Source organism: Rhamphochromis sp. 'chilingali', assembly GCF_963969265.1.
Source record: "Rhamphochromis sp. 'chilingali' genome assembly, chromosome: 2".
Classification (NCBI taxonomy): Eukaryota; Metazoa; Chordata; class Actinopteri; order Cichliformes; family Cichlidae; genus Rhamphochromis; species Rhamphochromis sp. 'chilingali'.
In genome coordinates this window covers 39,750,879-39,769,981 of record NC_137930.1, presented here as the reverse complement: position 1 = coordinate 39,769,981, position 19,103 = coordinate 39,750,879, and the positions used below count along the sequence as shown (strand labels likewise).

The 19,103-nt window shown below is 40.2% G+C and overlaps 1 protein-coding gene across 2 annotated transcripts; it reads right to left on the bottom strand.

Moving 5' to 3' along the window:
• Nucleotides 1-503: 503 nt before the first annotated feature.
• On the bottom strand, nucleotides 504-17,661 carry LOC308392958 (alpha-mannosidase 2-like). Of its 2 annotated transcripts, none has more exons than XM_080876363.1 (24): nucleotides 17,318-17,661; nucleotides 14,218-14,360; nucleotides 13,646-13,864; nucleotides 12,420-12,564; nucleotides 12,243-12,330; nucleotides 11,516-11,599; nucleotides 10,141-10,268; nucleotides 9,883-10,056; nucleotides 9,426-9,612; nucleotides 8,480-8,657; nucleotides 7,714-7,904; nucleotides 7,428-7,625; nucleotides 4,752-4,866; nucleotides 4,386-4,453; nucleotides 3,825-3,993; nucleotides 3,517-3,753; nucleotides 3,077-3,202; nucleotides 2,881-2,995; nucleotides 2,644-2,777; nucleotides 2,417-2,558; nucleotides 2,151-2,284; nucleotides 1,693-1,887; nucleotides 1,404-1,514; nucleotides 504-1,318 (listed from the first exon to the last, which is right to left on the bottom strand). In XM_080876363.1, exons 2-24 carry the CDS (start codon nucleotides 14,356-14,358, stop codon nucleotides 1,148-1,150), a joined length of 3,450 nt encoding a protein of 1,149 aa, XP_080732489.1. In that variant the 5' UTR covers nucleotides 14,359-14,360; nucleotides 17,318-17,661; the 3' UTR covers nucleotides 504-1,147. The 2 variants fall into 2 exon arrangements, with proteins under 2 accessions (XP_080732489.1, XP_080732488.1); XM_080876362.1 differs by having other exon boundaries at nucleotides 17,330-17,661.
• Nucleotides 17,662-19,103: the final 1,442 nt, after the last annotated feature.

The following is a 19,103-nucleotide window of genomic DNA, read 5'->3' as shown; positions in this document are numbered from 1 at the left end:
GAATCAAAATCTGTGTTCATAACTCCACCAATTTTACCAAAGATCTCCCACCACGGGCTCAAACGCAGACACAAACCATGACTGAGCCGCCACTGTGTTTTACAGAGGGCTAGACACTCACTGTTGGACTTCTCTTGTACATGCTGACAATAATTTGAACCAAAACTTTCAAATTTGGACTCATCGCTCCATTAGACCTGTTTTCACTGATTTTTAGTTCAGTTCTTGTGTATCTGTATTTGTGGCCCCTCAAACCAGAGAGGCGGGCACAGGAAGAGATAAGCAGAAAAAAGGAAAGAGTCGTTTAAGAAAATGCAACTTTTTGTTTCCACCCTGAATTTTGTTATTTTTAATTTTGAAGGTTTGAAACTATTTTTAAAGATATTTACAATTACCACCTTAAAAATGAACCTGTGTGACCAGACTGAAGCCTTCAAACACAAAGCATCACTGAGTCCTTAAACAGGAAACTCTGAACCTTATTGTAAAAAATTATTCAGAAATATAAAAAACTTTTTTTATTTATATTAACACAAATTTATCCAGCAGTAAAAGCATTTTAACAAATCGTTTCTGTTTTTTTCTTTCACCCGAGAGAATCTCTCTACATTAAAAAAAAGCTTTCCCAGAATTCCCTGCAACTTCTCTTTTCACAGCGACAACAAACTAAATCATAAAAAAAAAAATAATCAATATGTGCATTTAGAAGCAGAGCAATGAGACAAAATTACACACACTTCCACTCTCACAGGTAAAACAGCAGTAACAGACCATCACCATAGAAACACTCTCGCACACGCTCATTGGACACCGAACGGACAAACCAACTGGTCACAGTTTCAGTGTTTCTTCATTTGAATAAATAATGTGACCTTTGATTGGACTAAAACTAGAAAACATCATGGCTTTTATTTTGAAAGAATCCTTTCTTACTATTTGTTTCCTGTTTTGTTTTGGTCCCTGAAAGATTTTCTCTCCGAGTCTGACAATCATCTGAGATAAAAAAAAAAATTCTCTGTTAAATCTTTTAATTTTCTGCTTCTTTTCACCTTAAATGTGACTTTTTTCAGTCCCTGTTTGTCTGCTCTCTGATTGTGAGAACCATAAGTACCAATCTCTGCTCAGTGGCTGCAGCAGCGTCAGCATTTCAGTCCATTTGTACGCGGAAAGCGCTGATTTCCATTGGCCGCAGCTGTGCGATGCGCGGCGGATGCCGTTGTTGGGCAGACTCTGGCTCGTCGTCAGCTCGCAGCAGCGTGAGACCCGACCGACGGACTGATTGGAACTGAAGCGGAGAGAAAAGGTCGTCCAGGTTCACCTGGAAACACAACAAGAAGAAAATTAAGTCATACAATCTTTTAATGTCATTTTAAATCTTAAATAAATGGCGAGCGTGTCATCACCTCTTCATGCTCGCTCCACGTGCACTGAGGCGCCGGCTCGGGGGCGGTGCTACAGTCAAACCCCTTCCTGTGGAGGAACAGGGCGGTTTCCTGTGATGGTGTATCTGCTTCCTGTTTACACAAACACAAAAAAATGACCTCGTTTCTGACAGGTGATCGATTCGCGCTGATCGAGAACCTTGACAGGAAGTTTGAGCCACAGGTGTTTCCTTACCGTTACCGCAGTGACATCACACAGGTTATTATCTCATCATTTATTTTATACCTGTACTCCAGGTGCATCTCTCACCTGCGTGTCCTCCAGCGTCCTCAGGTTCAGCAGGTGGATGTCGCACGGCAGCGACGAGTGGAGTGGCTGGAAAGGGCGGAGCTTTAGCAGCTGGCTGTTGCTGGTAGCAACCATGGTCATGGGCGGGTGGCAGAGGGAGAGGGAGGCCAGGTGGGCAAGCAGCGACAGGTGATCAACTGAGGCTCCTCCCACTTCCTGTCAGAACAAAAACACAATAAAACCAGAGTGAGAAAAAATATTTGTTGTTATTGTCGAAGCTCCGACGGCGGTTTGTTTCTGTGTCATATCGAAAACTTTACTCTGAGTATTTTCTGCTCAAAGTAATCAAGTCACCTTTGATTTAAAAACAAAAGCGAAAAAGTGATGAGCGTTGATCTCACAAAACACTGTGCCGTGAGACTAGGCCCCACCGACAAATCTAGCTATTATTTCTGCCAACTATTATTTCTGTCCCTTACCTTAGCCCCGCCCCCACGGTCCTCCAGCAGCAAGTGGTACAGGCTCGCTGTCAGCTTGTTGTCGGTGACACCCTGCCCAAGGCCGCGGTTATCGTCCTGTTGCAGGCGCCGGTCCAACACCAGCTCCAGTTCACCTGCACAGTTAAGGAGTCCCACAGGTCAAAGGTCCACCAACTGCAGTGACTCTTTAAACAGCAACGTTACTGATCTGATAATTTTGCTACTATTAAAACAGAATAGAAATGTGATGTAAACTGTGGGCTCACCTGGTTTGAGTGACGCGACACCCTGACTCTGAGCCGACAGCAGCGACAGGCGACTCGTCGAGTCCTGCAGGAATACCGCTGATGTCATCGGGTAGAAGTTAGCCTGCAGGGGGAGCTTCGCCAGCGTTCGACGCTGCTGCATCTATACCGATAACAGATCAAGACTCAGTAAGGAATCACAGAAGGGACTGCATTTCAAAATAAAAGCAGCAGAATTGTGTAAAAACCTGGAAACCGTTGAGGTCAGAGTAGAAGCGGTTGCCACTGGCAACGTCACTAACAATCTTCATGACGAGCTCACGATTGACCTGAGACCGAATGTCCACCAAGTTTGAAATCTCCAGGGATTTCCCAGCATGCCCTGGGACAGGCAGGCAGAGCAGATGCTTAAGAATTATTCAAAGCAAATTCATATTTACAATCATTTATAATTTATTTTATAAATTTATGAATGAAGTCATTACCATCCAGGTGGAAGAGTCGCACTGTGTGTGTAAAGTGTGGGAAATGGGAAGTGATGTCAGAGAAGATGGGACCTCTGGAGATGCGGACCAATGGAGGTTCAGAGGATGTATAGAGCTGCAGGAGACATTAACAACAAGTCAGAGGACAGAGCGAGAGAGAGAGCGAGAGTTTCAGGTGTGTTCATGCTGGTCTCACCTGAGCCCCCTCATCCGCGGGCAGGAACAGGTAGGCCCCGCTCTTGTCCCGGGATCCGGTTCTGGTTCCGTACCACAGGAACTGAACCTGGATCTTACGGACTAGACCAGACTGCAGGCGGAGCTTCTGGATTTCAAAGTAAAAGCAGGTCAACAAGATGCTTTAGTGAAAAAGAAACCTTATTTTGAAAATAAGATGATATCTAACCACACATGATTTTATTCACATTTTGTTTTCTTCTTTGCTGGTTTTGAAGGTGTAATCGTACAGAGACTGAAGCAATCTTGACTCAGATTTTTACATTTTATAGTCATGTTTTTGAATTTTCATTATTTTTAATCCCTTTTACTGAATGTATCAGTTCTTACAGTTTGTTACTAAGAACATGGAAGTCTGCCAACAACATTCACACAACAGACTTTTAGTTTGAAAATCCTGACCTCCAGCAGGCCCGTTTCAGGTGAGCTCCATATCTGGACGTGTTTGTTGCTAAGTGACAGGGGTGCGTCTGCCTCAGATCCTTGAAGGCTGGACACCTGGAAGTGCTCGGTGTGGATATCTAGCGGGTTGCCACGACGATGGACTGTGTAGCGTACCCGAGGGGTGGAGCCAGAGGATGCTTTGGTCACATGGTACACGACGAGTGACAGAGGAGGAAGTTCAGCCACGAAGGAGAGCTAGAGTGAGAGAAGAGGAAGCTAAAGCAAACCGCAGTGATCAATAACCTGATCAGTGAGCTGGTTCTCACCTGGAAAGTGTCTGTGGATGGCCGGCTTGGCTCCGCCCACACCGCAGAGATCTGAGTGGACATTTGTCGGCCCGTTTCAGCGTCAATAACCTGTGCGTCCGGAGAGTCAACGACGACGCTGATGACAGAGGTACGGAGCTGCTCGGTGGGGTTAAAGATGATCAATGACCTGAAGCAGAATCCAATAATCAATAGAAGTGATTGTGATTGAAGTCAGTCGCTAACAGGAGTTACTGACATTTACACTCCCAGAGGCCCGCCATTTTTTTCTCACTAATTTTATTACTTTTTAAAGACACTTTTTCTACTTTATTGTTTTGTGTTTTGACATAAAGACGATCGTCTAAAATCTGAACTGTAAATACAAAATTGAGATTATATCTGCTCTTTCCCCCCTTTGTTCAATTTACACATTCACAATATGAAAAGTATTAATAAAGCTCAGTTTAAACAGCAGTAGTAAAATAATAAAATAACCGGATTATTTCATTATTAAATTCACACCTTAAAATTTTTTTAAAAAAAGGGAAAAAAAAGGCCTCTTCAGTTCCACCCACATACCTCGGCTCATAACTGAGTGAGAGCGTGGTCTTCTGAGGCAGAGCGTCCTGCGCCGAGATCACTTCGTCCTGGAGGAAAGTCACAACATTAAAACAGTTTATCGTTTCTAACATTAAAACTTTCTAAACTCATCTTTTAACTTCAAAAGTTACTAAAGTCAGTGAAGCCTCTTTAAGGAGTAAAGACATGGAGGATGGCCTGAGGATCTGCACCAAGGCCCAGTATGACATAAAGAAGGATTATTGGGAACTAAGCTGCTCCACCAAGAATAAAAACATGGACTTGGATATAAATCACGTTAAAGGATGAAAGCATTAAAAACATTCTTCATAAATATATGAAGTCCAGAGGAAAGTTAAAAGTCACCATTTGTAAGAAGGGCTTTGATTGGTCGTGGTGATATTGGCTCTTGTCCAATAGGAGCAGCCAATGAGCGGAGCTCTGCAACACCTGGTGTAGATTCAGGATCGACTGGAATAACCTGGAAAACAAACAAACATTAGCTAAAAATTTCTGTTTCTTTATGTTTTTTCCTTTAATTTTAAATTCAGGAAACAGTTCAATATTTAAAGTCTCCAAACACACGACAACTGAGAGTCTACACGGCAAAAACATGCCAGCAACACGCTTATTTAACAGGAGTGATGGACTATTAGTGTTAGATGCTAAATCTAGATGAATGGGTGTCATGGGAGGCTAATGCTAAATGCTAACTGCACACACTAGATGTGGTGGTACCTGTTACCGTTGCCAGTGGCGACGCCGTCCTTCAACAGAAAGCATGGAGGAAACAAATGAGACAAAAAAAACAGGCTAATGCTAAAAATAATACACAGATACAGGTGATGCTAACACTGATGTGCTGTGAAAAGGTATTTTTTCCCCCATACCTGATATTTCTTTGCAGTTTTGTTACATTTACATGTCTAACAAATTTTGATATTAGGCAATTTGTTTAAATAGAAAATGAATCTGTTTAAATTATAACTTTATTTATTAAGAAAAAATGTTATCCTGTGTGAAAAAGTAATTATCCCTCTTGTTTAATTATGAAGTAACTGTGATTGAGCACATTTTTTGGAAAGTTGAGCTCAGTTTCACTGCCACTCGCAGACCTGACTCCTGGTAGACCTGCTGAATCAGAACTCACTTAAACAGAAACTGTTTTACAAACTGAAGCAGGCTAAAGGATCTCACAGGAGAATTCTAGAGGAAAACCACTGCTACCAAAAAGGCTTGTCTCACATATGCCAGAAAACATATGGATGATCCCGAGATCATCCATATGTGATTTCCGAGAGTGACGCTGAAAAACTAGTTCATGCATTTATTACTTCCAGGCTGGACTACTGTAATTCATTATTATCAGGATGTCCAAAAAACTCACTGAAAAACCTTCAGCTAATCCAAAATGCTGCAGCAAGAGTACTGACAGGGACTAGAAAGAGAGAGCATATTTCTCCTGTTTTGGCTTCCCTTCACTGGCTTCCTGTTAAATCCAGAATTGAATTCAAAATCCTGCTCCTCACATACAAGGTCTTAAATAATCAGGCCCCATCTTATCTTAATGACCTTGTAGTACCATATCACCCTATTAGAGCACTTCGCTCTCGCACTGCAGGCCTACTTGTTGTTCCTAGAGTATTTAAAAGTAGAATGGGAGGCAGAGCCTTCAGTTTTCAGGCCCCTCTTCTGTGGAACCAGCTTCCAGTTTGGATTCGGGAGACAGACACTATCTCTACTTTTAAGATTAGGCTTAAAACTTTCCTTTTTGCTAAAGCATATAGTTAGGGCTGGACCAGGTGACCCTGAATCCTCCCTTAGTTATGCTGCAATAGACGTAGGCTGCCGGGGGGGATTCCCATGATGCATTGAGTTTTTCCTTTCCAGTCACCTTTCTCACTCACTATGTATTAATAGACCTCTCTGCATTGAATCATATCTGTTATTAACCTCTGTCTCTCTTCCACAGCATGTCTTTTATCCTGTCTTCCTTCTCTCACCCCAACCGGTCGCAGCAGATGGCCCCGCCCCTCCCTGAGCCTGGTTCTGCCGGAGGTTTCTTCCTGTTAAAAGGGAGTTTTTCCTTCCCACTGTTGCCAAAGTGCTTGCTCATAGGGGGTCTTGTGATTGTTGGGTTTTTCTCTGTATCTATGAAGCGCCTTGAGGCGACTTATGTTGTGATTTGGCGCTATATAAATAAAACTGAATTGAATTGAGATTGCTGGGAAAATACTCTGTGGGGGGAAAAAAGCTGCACCTTCATTCCGTTCCATTACATCTGGCATCAAACTAACAGCACTTCATAAAAAGATCATCAGAGCAACAGATGGGGGTGGTAGTGTGACGGTCTGGGCTGCTTTGGTCCTTTGGGACCCGTACGAGTTGCTGTAATTAATAAAACCACACATTTGTGGGTTATGCAGCAAGACAATGATCCAAAACACGCTAGCAACTCACCCCTCTGACTCAAAACAAAATCTAATTTTTAGGGTGACCGTTCATGTTAGGAAACCCTGCAGTGTAGCTGAATTATTACAATTCTGCAAAGAGGAATGGGCCAACACTATCACTTCTTATGATAAAAGGGAAAAACAAGACTTTATTTCAAATGCTACATTCCAGTTCTTGCTGCCAAGGCTGGCAGAATCAGTTATTAGGTTTAGGGAGCAATTGTTTCACTTTTTTTTTTTTTTTTTTTTTATAAACACAGGAACAGATCAGCAGTTTTCCCTTAATAAATGAAATCATTTAGATATCATTATTTAAACACCGTATTTTGTATTTTCTCAGGTCATTTTTGTCAGTTTAAAAAAGTTATAAAAGCAATTCACTAAAGAAAGTGCTGTACATATTTTCTTCTATTGTTCCACCCTCCTTGCTAATGTGTCTACTGCAAGCTTCAACGTTTACCTGGCTGTTCTTTCACACGGCAGAGATTAATGCTCTGTTTGTGTTTGATTGACCTTTTAATAAGTTAAATGTATTGCTTTTATTTCCCGATTATCTTAACATGCTACTTTGCTAACATGAAGTAACTACCTGGTACCATAGTCAACCACCACATGCTCCCGTTCGGTGCCAGCGACGGCGTCATGGTGTTGGAAGAGCGCCAGGTTCCTCCTCCCCGTTGTCAGCCACTGGAAGTACTCACGTGCTGGAAAATTTTCAGCCAGACGACCATCGCTATGGGAACGACGCATCTCAGCCAGTGTCAGGCTGAAGAGGATTTCTGTTGCTCTGACACAGAAAGAAGACTCAGACAGTCACCATAAAAATAAAGACAACATCATGATGTGTATCGTGTAACCACACAGAGCGGCGGTACCTCAGCGTGGCCTCCAGCTTCCTGTCGAGGCGTTTGTAAAATGGCCGGGATGTGAAGTACCCGGTCCAGTAGTGATCGTCTCGGTCGGCATACGAGAAGAAGTCTCCTCGGAGCTTTGGCAGAGTCATTCTCGTGGTGCTCAGACGCCGATGAAGAGCCTGGAAGTAATCAGAAAGCGTCCCGAAACGAGCCTGAAAATAAGAGAAGAGGAAAGCTGTCGATCAGCGAAGAGCTGATATTGCTGACCTGACTGTTTGCACTGATAACAACCTCATTTGCTTTCTTTGTCACTTTTGTATTGCATGTCCAGATGTTGTTTCAAAATATTTTAGATATCATGAATCATATTTGTGTTTGCCATTTTTCACATGAGACATAAACACACTGATAGTTTTTAATCACATCAATTTTTGAAACAACAATGGCCAGAGTTGTGATTCATTATAATAATAATTTTAAAAAACTCTTTTGCATGGGTATTTACTGGATATTAGTGTGACATTCAACAAATGGAAAATAAAATAAAATATTCTAGAAAAGTGATCGAGACCCTGTGGAACTGCGTCAAGTTTGTCTGAGTCATTTTTGCAAAGAGAAACCTATTTGTCAGGCAGTAATGATAAATATTAGCAGGCAAAAATCACACGTGGAGTTCCACATGGCTGCATACTCGGGCCTCTTCAAGAACAGCAAAGACCAACATAATGTCTCCAAATGTTGATAATCAGTTGGTCCCACCTGGGAACCAGGTGTCCTGGGAGCTCACCTTGATGTGGAGCTCTGGGTGCTGGTTGAAGTAATCAAAGAGTTTCTGGTAGTTGTTGAACTGAACGTCCCACTCGCTTGACTCAACGTATCGAAAGTCATCGCCAAGAGGAACAAGAAGGACAGATGAGCGAAAGAGTCGCGACTTCTGACGGTATTGATCCAGCAGGAGGAGTGCCCTGAGAGGACGACAGGTGGATCAATAGAAGCTCTGATCAATCAGAGTGATTATTAACAACAAAACTAGCAGAAATACAGCAAAGTAACCGAAGAAGAAGAGAAGCTGCTATGTTAAATTAATGAAGTTTGTTAGAAAACTATTTGTATTATCACTGTCATTCTAGAAAATGACAATGATAATACAATAACCTTTACTCTACTTAGAATACCTGAAATTCAAAGTAAAGGTTAAAAAAAAGAAAATGTCAAGGAAAAATTAAAAGAAGAAAAGGAAAATAAAACTAAAAAAGATTAAAAAAGCAATCAAAATTTAAAATGTCAAGAAAAAAGTTCAAAGGAAGAAAAATAAAAAACTTAAAAAGGTGGAAATTATGTTAAAACATAAAACATCCATGAAACAGTTTTGAATAAAAAATTTCAATTTATTTTCAATAAAATTGCTTAATGTAAAAAAAAAAGTTTAAAACAATTTTAAAAGTTGCCTAAATTTGAATGGTAAATAAATAAATGAATCACAAAAATTCCTTAAAAGTGAAAGTAAAATAAAATAAAATAACCCTTCTTTTAAAAAGAAGAAAGCTCCAAAATTCAATAATACACCTAATGATAATAATAATAATAATAATAATAATAATAATAATAATAACAGCAATAATAACAAAACAACAACAATAATAATAATAATAATAATAATAATAATAAATAATAATAATAATAACAGAATAATAATAATATTGTTATTCTCTTTGGCCCCGCTTCCTGCTCACCTCTCATGGACATTCTGGTCTGTGATTGGCTTTGGTGGGATCTTCCACGGACAGAAGGTCCGTCTCCCAGGCAACCGCTGGAAGTCAAACTGACAGCAGACCGCTGGGTTTGGACCGCACGTGTGCGGCACATCATAGCTGTAGAAGGGCATCATGTGACATGTGATGTCACTACGGGAGGAGGAGTCTGATGGACAGGAAGTGGGCAGAGTTAAACACTCTAACTGCCCCTTTTCCTTTTTGTATTTCATTGGTTATTAATAAAGTTTTTTGACTATATTTTCTTCAGTAACACCATTAAATTAAAAAAATTAATAAAAATCTGAATTTAATCCACATTTTTAAATGACTTACAATATTTAATCATTTAAATTATTATTTCATATATTTGTCAAAATTCCAAATGTTTTGTATTGTTCATGATTAATTTTTCCATCACTGAAAAAACATTATTTACCCCAGCTTTGTCGCCATAGAAACTCGAGGGTCTGTTGCTGGGCAAAGTGCTTCTTGATAGAGTAGTGAACTCTCTGGATGAGCATGTTGTGAAGCCCCGCCCCCTTCAGCAGGTACGCCATAGAGGGGGAGTGGCCAAATGGGTCAATGGCCCAGCCGCTCCTCGGCTTCACACCTGCACAGAGAAAACACCACGGTTAAGCACGCGAACAGGAAACACATCATCACAACAACGTGCCAAACAGGGGAGTCATGTGACCCAGGTGTTTCTGCAGCCACTGGTGTCCCTCCATCAGCTGATCCAGCATAGCGAAGTAATGAGAGTTTGCCTCATCGGGCATCACCCAGCCGCCCGTTACCAGCTCCAACTGCCCCGCCTCCACCAGGCTGGCCAATCACACGAAAGGAAACAGAAAACAGGGGAAAAAATGGCTTCAAATGATGAAAATATATATTTTTTTAATTACAAAAATTAACAGAAAGAATTTAGTTACATTTATTTAAGCAGGTTAAAACTTACAAGTTTTTCTTTTAAAGGAAATATGACATAAGAGAAAAATTGAAATTAAACTGAAAGGAAAATTCAGAATAAGCAAGAAACAGCTTACAATTTTAGTTATAGTTTAAAAAAATAAAGTCTGCTTCTGTTTTTTTCCTCCCAGCTGTTATAATAAAGTTTAACATTCAGACTGCCACAATTTTCTGGGGTTAACATCCATCTAAGGATGACATCTTGTACGACGGTCTGACTGAAGGATTTCAACAAAACTGAATGGCGCTGATATCACTCTGGTTGTAAAAGAGGAAGAAAACTACACCGCAGCCATGTCTGGAGGGTCAGTGAAGTCATGCTAGCTGACATTATGCTACTTGATGGTTAGCTACAGAGCTCTGGTTAGACTAACATTAACACATTAGCATTAATGAAGATAGAGGATGAGGGTTAAACTGTTTTAACAGCCGCCATCACAAGACAGGAAGTAGTTGCTGAAAACAGACCCAATGTTCAAAAAAGAGAAGGTCTGAGAGGATTGCCCCACAGCACGAGGTTGTTATTAATCTGCTGCTGAGCGCTTTATGTTTATATTAGAAAGTCCTGATCCTGAGCTTCATGTCCACTGAAATCTTCTGAATCCTTCAAATATTTGGGAAGCTGTGATGGGCTGTGATTTTAAAAACTGAGCATACAGACGAGCTGCACATGAACAGTGCTGATAAAAAGCTAGAGAGGACGAGAATGATGACTGCTGGGTTTTTGGATGGAGGCTGGTGTCTGCAGCATGTTATAAAGAGATGAGACTCAAAGCAGACGCTCAGACTAGAGAGAGGGGGGAAATGGCATCAGATACAGACTCAATGAACCAAAACTGTCTGCGGCTCGACTCCTGAGCTCTGCACATCCTTGCCTGTGTTTATCACTTCATTTTATTTTTGTGCTTCCTCCTGTTTTCCAGATGTTTCTGGTATTTAAACAACATTGGTTAATTGTTTAATTTTCAGAAAAAGAAATGAAGAATAATTACTTTTGGTTTTTCTGGACATGTTCAGAAGTGACTGGAAAAAAACAACCAACCAACCAAACAAAAAAACCCCAAACAAACATGAAAATGAAAGGAAGCTTGAGGAGAAGTTACCGTTTGACTGCTGCTCTCTTCTGGTCGTCGATGTCATTCCACCACTTGGAGAAATAACTGATTTCAGCCCAGATTAACTTCCTCCTGAGGAGCAGAAAACATGACATGATCGATAATCTGTCAGGAACTCGATCAATAAACAGCATCACGAAGCACAAACTGATAAAGAAATCAAACTTCTGATAAACTTAATGTAAATAAGTTTTATTTTGGAAAAATATGAAGATCATTTCTTCCTTTTCAGAGTCAAACCAACATCAGTCTGTGCTGCTGTGTCTTTGTTTCACGTCATGATGTTTGTTTTTGTGTTTTATTGTTGTTGTTTTATCGTCAGTCTGATCTGTATTTTATTCCTGATCTCATTGGATGATGGCAAAACTCATAATTCACATCATACTTTTTTATAAAACTCTGAAAGCTCCAAACATTTTTAACAGGTGTCTAAAATGATCTAATTTCTGTGTCATGGTGGGAAAACCAAAGAAAAAAAAACATAAATAAATACATTTACACCATCAGAGAACAGAATGTTGGGTGGGGTTGTTTTCAGCTAGCCTGGTTATGAAGGTTGATTTTAACCTCTAAACCTTCTCTGTGGTTAATAAAAACATTAATATAATAAGATGCAAATCTGCTGATAAATGCTGCTTTAATATTAAACCTGACTTTAGTGTTAGGTTTAGGAAGCCGTCTGTGAGGCGCGTCAGTGCACAGGAAGTGGGCGTACCTGCTGTCCTCGCTCAGTTTGACCACCATGTTGTCGAGGATGTGTCTCGTCTGGTCGTGGTAGTACGCGTCGAACGTCTTTATCCAGCCTGTGACAACAAGAACAAAAAAAACCAAATCACCTCCACGTGTTAGTTCAGCCACCGTCACGCCATCAGAGTCTCAGAGTCTCACTCACCAGGGTCGTTGTGTGAATGTGGAATCAGGAAGAGCTCCAGAGGTTGCTCCGACCACTCGTCGCCCTTGTAAGTGATCTCAAAGCCCTGCTTCCAGGGACCGCCATCGGGGTTATCGAAGGGCAGGAGGTCATAAACATCCAGCAGCTGATGGAGGAGGGGTTATTATTAAAACTTTATTTCTATGTTAATAAAAACTTTGAATATGTTAATAAAGATTTACACACGTTTTCCTTTGAATATTTATATTTATTGTAACTTTCAGTTCTTCATTCAAACTTACGAAACCCATTTAAACTAAAAAATAAAATCATTATTAATGTATCCATTTGATGATTTTATCATGATTTTATCAATAAGAGAAACTCTCTGTCTCCAGACTCCAGCATTATGAACCCTTCAAGCTGTCCTCATCAAGATTATTTTATTTAATTTTGTTCTAATCAATAAAAGGAGACAATTCTCAAACACAGGAAGTCCAAGCAGACGGTGAGGTAACCCCTCTGATGTCAGCATGACTTTTCAAACTAGAGGTGGACACACTCAAACAACAGTTACTCTGCATAAAAATATTTGCTGGGATGTTATTCTAGATATTCAGAGAGTGAAAAAAGGACATTTCTGTCCTTACAGGCTGGATGTGTGCCAGTGTAACTTTCATAGTTTAGTGTATTATAATCTACAGAGATCAGAATGTGTCAGTATGTGAGGAGGATGAACTTTCACAGTGTATTCACCAGAGGTGCCAAACCAGAATCACGTAACTGTGACGTCAAGGAACCAAAGGTAAACAGGAAGCACGAACACATCCATGAAACTGACACAGTGTGTGCGAGCTGCTCGTTTACATCCACACCAGTGTGTTCTGAAAGATTCCCTGAGCCTGTGTTTGGATGCTGAACATCATTGATTTACTTTTTTTTTTTATTTAGCAGCTACATGCTAAACATGCTAACCATATCTGCCTGTGTTCAGGGTCAAATACTTTTAAGATCAATAAATTTTATCTTAAATAAGTGTTTGATTCATTTGACATTACAGCCGATCCATGCCAACACCATGTTAGTCACACGTTAAACTGCTGGTTCCCGTTTGATAAAGTGTTGATATCAGCATCTTTAAATAAAAAGTAATAAAAAATTAAAAACTGCAAAACTTGAGTAAATGTTGTCAGTTAAATCTTCTAAAGTTGAGACAGAACAAAATATAAATGTAAAATTTTGCAGACCTGAACTCCGTCCACTCCATCCTTCATCTCTTTAGCCAATCGGCAGCCAGGAAGAGCCTCACCCCTCCTGCCGAGGGCGGAGTCTATACTGTTGTTGGCTCTTTTCCACGCTGATGCTTTGCTTTGGAGCAGAGTGTCACGGAGCATGGCAACCAATCGGTTGTTGTCGCTAAGGAGACGCTCCAACCCGTCAATCTTCTGCTGGAGGTGGGCCAAATCCTAAAAAACCCCAGAGATCTGATTGGTTCAATTTTTATAATTAGTTTGAATTCGTTTCTCTTTCCTTGGTAATGAAATATTTATATAATTTTAAAAGTTACCACTACCACTTATTATTATTATTGTTGTTGTTGTTGTTGTTGTTGTTGTTGTTGTTATTGTTATTATTGTTATTATTATGGGCCAATTTTATTTTTATTATTATTATTATGAATAATGACAAGAATCACAGCTAAAAAGAAAATTTAAGTTAATGTGAAAAAAGAGTTTAAATTTTCTTTCTCACAAATGACACTATTTTGAAAATCCACAGGCTCTTATTGTGAAAAAAATTAAAACTCTTATGGACGCACCTCATCCACCTGTCCACCAGGTGGCTCCCCATATCGCTTAGACTCTGACCCCTGCATGAGGTCCAGCATGCGGTACAGTGACATCACAGCCACGCAGAAGATTCCGCCCACCAGAACCGCCAACATCCGACTCCTCTTCATCGCTATGACAACAAAGAAACACATTTTCTATCAGTTAACTTTTTTTTTTCCAATAATTTCTGCTTTGATTTTTAGGAAAACTGTAAGTTGTATGTCATGTAATAATTTTTATACATTACACTTATTTTATAATGTGCATGTGCAAAAATAATCAGGCTCATGAGCTCGATGCTGGAAATGTATTAAAAATGACCAAATAAAATTATTTAATTTAACTTCACTGATAAAACAACAGGTTGATCGTTCATGCTTAGCAGTGCAGTCGAGGCTCGTTCTGAGCAGGAAACACAGTTTAAAGTCAGGTCAGCACAAACAGACTGCGGAGACTTTGAACCTCAGAGTCCGTTTGTCAAAGTAAATATTTCAGAGCTGATATCAGAATTATTGACTCATGTTTTCTTATCAGTGCCCAGCAGCTGTCTGCTCTCACAGCTGCACCGGTTAAATGTTCAGAGAGCTGAAGGACTTATTTCTGTAATGTTTCACTGCTCAAGAGTTCGGAGGGACTAAAATAAACAAACTAAAAATAAATTACTGATCTTCTAACCGCCTGCATCGGCCCAGAAGTTTACGATCATCTCTATGTTAGTGCCGCAGAGTAATCAGACTACTTTTAGGCTTGAGGTGTTAATTCACTGTCTGACCTCTTTAAAGACTCCACAGACCCTGTGACCAATGGGACCACAACAGATGGACAGGGTCTGCCCGACAGGTAGGACACCTGACAGGTGAACCCCAGGCTGACCTGGCAGTCTAACACATGGTTCCTGTTTTTGTTCTTCTGTAGATCTGGAGGTTAAAGCAGTCGCTTCACCTGGCGTGACCTCTTCCTGCAGGAGGGCTGAATACTTCCTGACTGGCTGACACTGATGACAGACTATCAGCCGATAATTAAAGAGTTTATGGCCACAAATACAAAGAAGAAAAGGACCAATCACATGAAAGCTGCAGGTGTTCAGATCTAAGGCTACGAGATAGCATCTGAAAACACTCAGTCATGATTTCTTAGTCTGGAAGTGACGCTGCCTCCATGGATCAAACGGAGCGGCTCAGCTCACAGAGGCGATTTTTGACTTGTTAATGAATTCTGTGCAATACTCCTGACTCGCTTTACTTGTCCTCTGCTTTGCATAGCATACAACAGGAAGTCAGTCATGTTACAGGATGAATTTCATAGTCTTTCCCTTTAAAAAAAAAAAAAAGGGGGGGGGGATCTTTAAAGAAATAAAAGATATGATCAGAAGATCTAAGAAAACTCAGTTTTAAACATGCTGGGGCTTTTAAATATCGGAGACCTTCAGAGATCTGGATGTTTCCATCTGTCCGTGCAGCTGTGAGCACTTTCCTTCCTGAGGACAGTGAACTCAGAGTTTCTGCTGAAATAACTTTTTTTTTTTTTTTCACTTTTCCTGAACCTGTTTTTCATTTCTGTGTCACTGCTCAGTCCAGGAAGATCAGTCATTTCCATAAAAGCAAAGTTTTCAGTCTCAAAACCAGCAGGTTAGCTCTGAGGGAGGAGTCAGGCTAAGTTTTTAGACATTAATAGAGTTCAGGAGGGTTACTGCACTGCTGCTGATATTATTAACAAGAAAAAACACACACACTCACTTTTTTGCACACTTGGAACTTTTCTTCATGAAGTTGCTACTAGTTCTACAAACTGTGCTGTAAACAGTAATGATGATGATGATAAAGTCCAGAGTGTAATAAAGAAATTTAACCGAGGTAAAAACTCAACTTAACTTAAATTAAATAAAATCATCTGATATGAGTATTAAGTTTAACTCTTTACACATTTAAAAGCAAACATGCAGAGGAGAGCAGAGAGAGTCTGAGCAGGCAGAAAATGAACTGAAACCTTATTAATAATCATTAGTAAATGACACAGAATCTCTGCTTTAAATATAAAGTACAGCCTGCTGTCTGACATTTGAATTTTCCTTTACACACTAATACACAGATAAAAACATTTACATCAAAATATTATCATTAATCACAGTGCAGGAAAAACAGGCCGGACTCTCAGAAGTCCTCCTCTAGGATCCAGCTGTGCACTCCAAAGCAGAGAGTGAGTTACAGCACATTACAGACCGTTTACCCGGCTGTTTGAAAGTTTTTAAGCTTTTCTCCCATAAAGTCGACATCTGACGCCCTCCTCTGTACGCCCCAGAGTAGCTTGTACACATCCAGTCATTTTGTTCTGAAATGTGATGTTTCAGAAAAAAGCTTCAATGGTTCCTCCTAGCACACTTTCAGGAGGAAAGAGTTAAATGTGAGACTCGCTGTGTTATATTTAGTCTTTATGTTGTCAGCTGCTGTCTGGTTTCTGTGTTTTCTGTAAGATGATTCATTTAAAAAAGCACAAATTTCCTGCCAAAAACTTTACTAGCGAACAGGAAACGAAGCATCATGTGACGCACATCTGGAGAACATCCTCTGGCTCCAAACTCCGAGTTTAAAGGCGCGTTTGAAGAAATTTAATATGTGCAGACTTTTCACTTTTTAGTGCACATGAAGGAGAAAGCACAGTATTGAAGCGCTCACAGAGCATGACCCATAAAGTTACGTTTGTTTAAGTGTGTGTTTTTTCTTTAGGTTTACATTATTTGTCTAAACTCTGAGGTTTCCCATGTGTTTTATGTTGTATTATTTGATGTGTTCACTGGTTTTATGTCCTGTCCTCGTGTCTCGTGTACAGCAGCAGAGTGTCATTCCCTCTGTGGGACATTAAAAGGTGAGCACGTGATGAACAGGTGAGTTTCCGAGCTCGGATAAACTGCGCAAGTCTCCAGGGTTTCTGTGGATGTTTCACAATTTTTCTGCTCACAGGAAACTTTCACACGTTTCCTGCAGTAAAATCTGCCCGTCAGCTCTCCGGAGACCAAACAGCTGATCTTCAAGTCAAACTTGTCACGCATAAGTAAAACTGACCAATAGAAATAATTTAGAATATTTTCACCTGCCGGCTCACCTGATGCTTTCCGCTGCAGGTCTAAGAACCTCCGACAGAAAATTCATCAAACTTTACTAACTTCCACTCAGACTTTTCCTTCCTTACTTCCGGGTGGTACAAACGCTGGCGGGTCTCGCGCTCTCCCTGCGTCTGGTGCCGCAGTTTACGTGCGCAATGACGACACTGCGTGACCTCAGCCTCCCGCGAAAACGAACCAAATAAAAAACAATAAATAAATTAAAAGTTTCTTAAAATCGAACAAAAATAAAGTTCGGACTTTTGGCAGAGTCAGACCACCCTGCTTCTGCTGCTGCGCCTGCGCACTGCCTTTTGTTTTCCTTCCTGCTTGGTTGAGCTTACTCAGCACGACGTCACTTCCGTTGAGTCACGTGGTGTAAAGGTGACCCTGTTATATTTGACTTTTTTCACTAAGCAGATTGCAACTTTCTTGAATATCACCAAAATACTTTATATCATTGTTTATAACTTTATGTTTATCTGTTTTTTGTTTATTGTCACCTGCTCACATTGGGAACAGATCTTTGTTCAGTAACATTCTTTGTTTAATACGTTCTGAAAGAAAAACAAAGGTGGCTCTGTTTTATGCTCGTTTCATTGTTCAGAGGTGTTCTCTGATTGTTGGGAACCTGTTGAATAATTAAAACATTTCTGTGTTCATCGGGAAACTTTTCTAATGTAAAAAACTTTTTATGTTCCCAATGTGTGAAAATAGTGTTCAGCAGGGGGCGACTCCTGTGACTCTACCCAGAAATGCCAATGTGTGCAGATGTTTTTCTTTGGTGTTCTACACCAGCACAGCTGTTCTCCTCCCAGATGTTTGATATGGAACAATATTACCATCACACACAGAAAACATCTTCATTGGTCTGAAAACATGTTTATGGAACAGCTTTTTAATTATGAACAGCTCCTGGTGACTGTAACTGTCACTCAAGTTAAATATTTATCAGATTTAAGCGACTACGCTGTAACGTTAACCAACTACAGCATGACAGCTGACAACAGCATTTCAATCTGGGATTTTAAAAATTCAACACTCCTCCATCAGAACATCCCTCAGTCCCAGAACAATAATGGCATTTACACAGAAAAGGACTGAACGAGCTCTTAATGTAGAATGTTTTCACTCTCGCATACAAATATTGGTGGGTAGAACTGCTTCTCAAATGTGTGTAAATATGTCCTTGATAATACAGACACATGCTCTGTTTGTACACGGTGGAGACTCAAAGGGGTTTATTCATCCACTGTTCCTGACACTACTATGAAAAGATTTCCTTCTTTACCTGAAAACACATTTTGTTTAAAGAAACTGTACTTCACGTGTGAAAGTGTCGGGTGTCAGTGGTGCCTGTCATGTATGCGTGATGGTAAATGTGCGCATGAACGGGAATCATTTAAAAAAAAACATGCTTATCAGAAGGAGCAAAAGCTAGACAAGAAGAGCAGGTGTCACATCCTTGGCCACTTCCACTTCTCGGGTGGAGCAACTGAGGTTCAAAGTCTCTGCAGCCTCAATCAGAGATGCTCAAATCCTAAATTCTGACATAAGCAGCTTCTATTCTCCCTTTATTGCACATTACTTTTCTCAGTTTATATATATAACTTATTGGAAGTTACATGTCACTTTTTAATGCAGAGGTACAATACACAAAAAGTGCAGATTGTGTAAATATGTAAAAATTTTATGTCCTGTTCTGTACGTATATGTGTTTGTTTGTTTTTTTGCTGCTGTTACAACCAAATTTCCCCCTGTGGGACAATTAAAGGT

Coding starts and splice junctions, on each gene's coding strand:
- LOC308392958 (XM_080876363.1), bottom strand. CDS start 14,358: ATGAAGAGGAGTCGGATGTTGGCGGTTCTGGTGGGCGGAATCTTCTGC. Junction 9,613..9,882: donor TCTATGGCGACAAAGCTGGG/GTAAATAATGTT, acceptor CCTGTCCATCAG/ACTCCTCCTCCCGTAGTGAC. Junction 2,285..2,416: donor TGTCGCGTCACTCAAACCAG/GTGAGCCCACAG, acceptor TTAACTGTGCAG/GTGAACTGGAGCTGGTGTTG.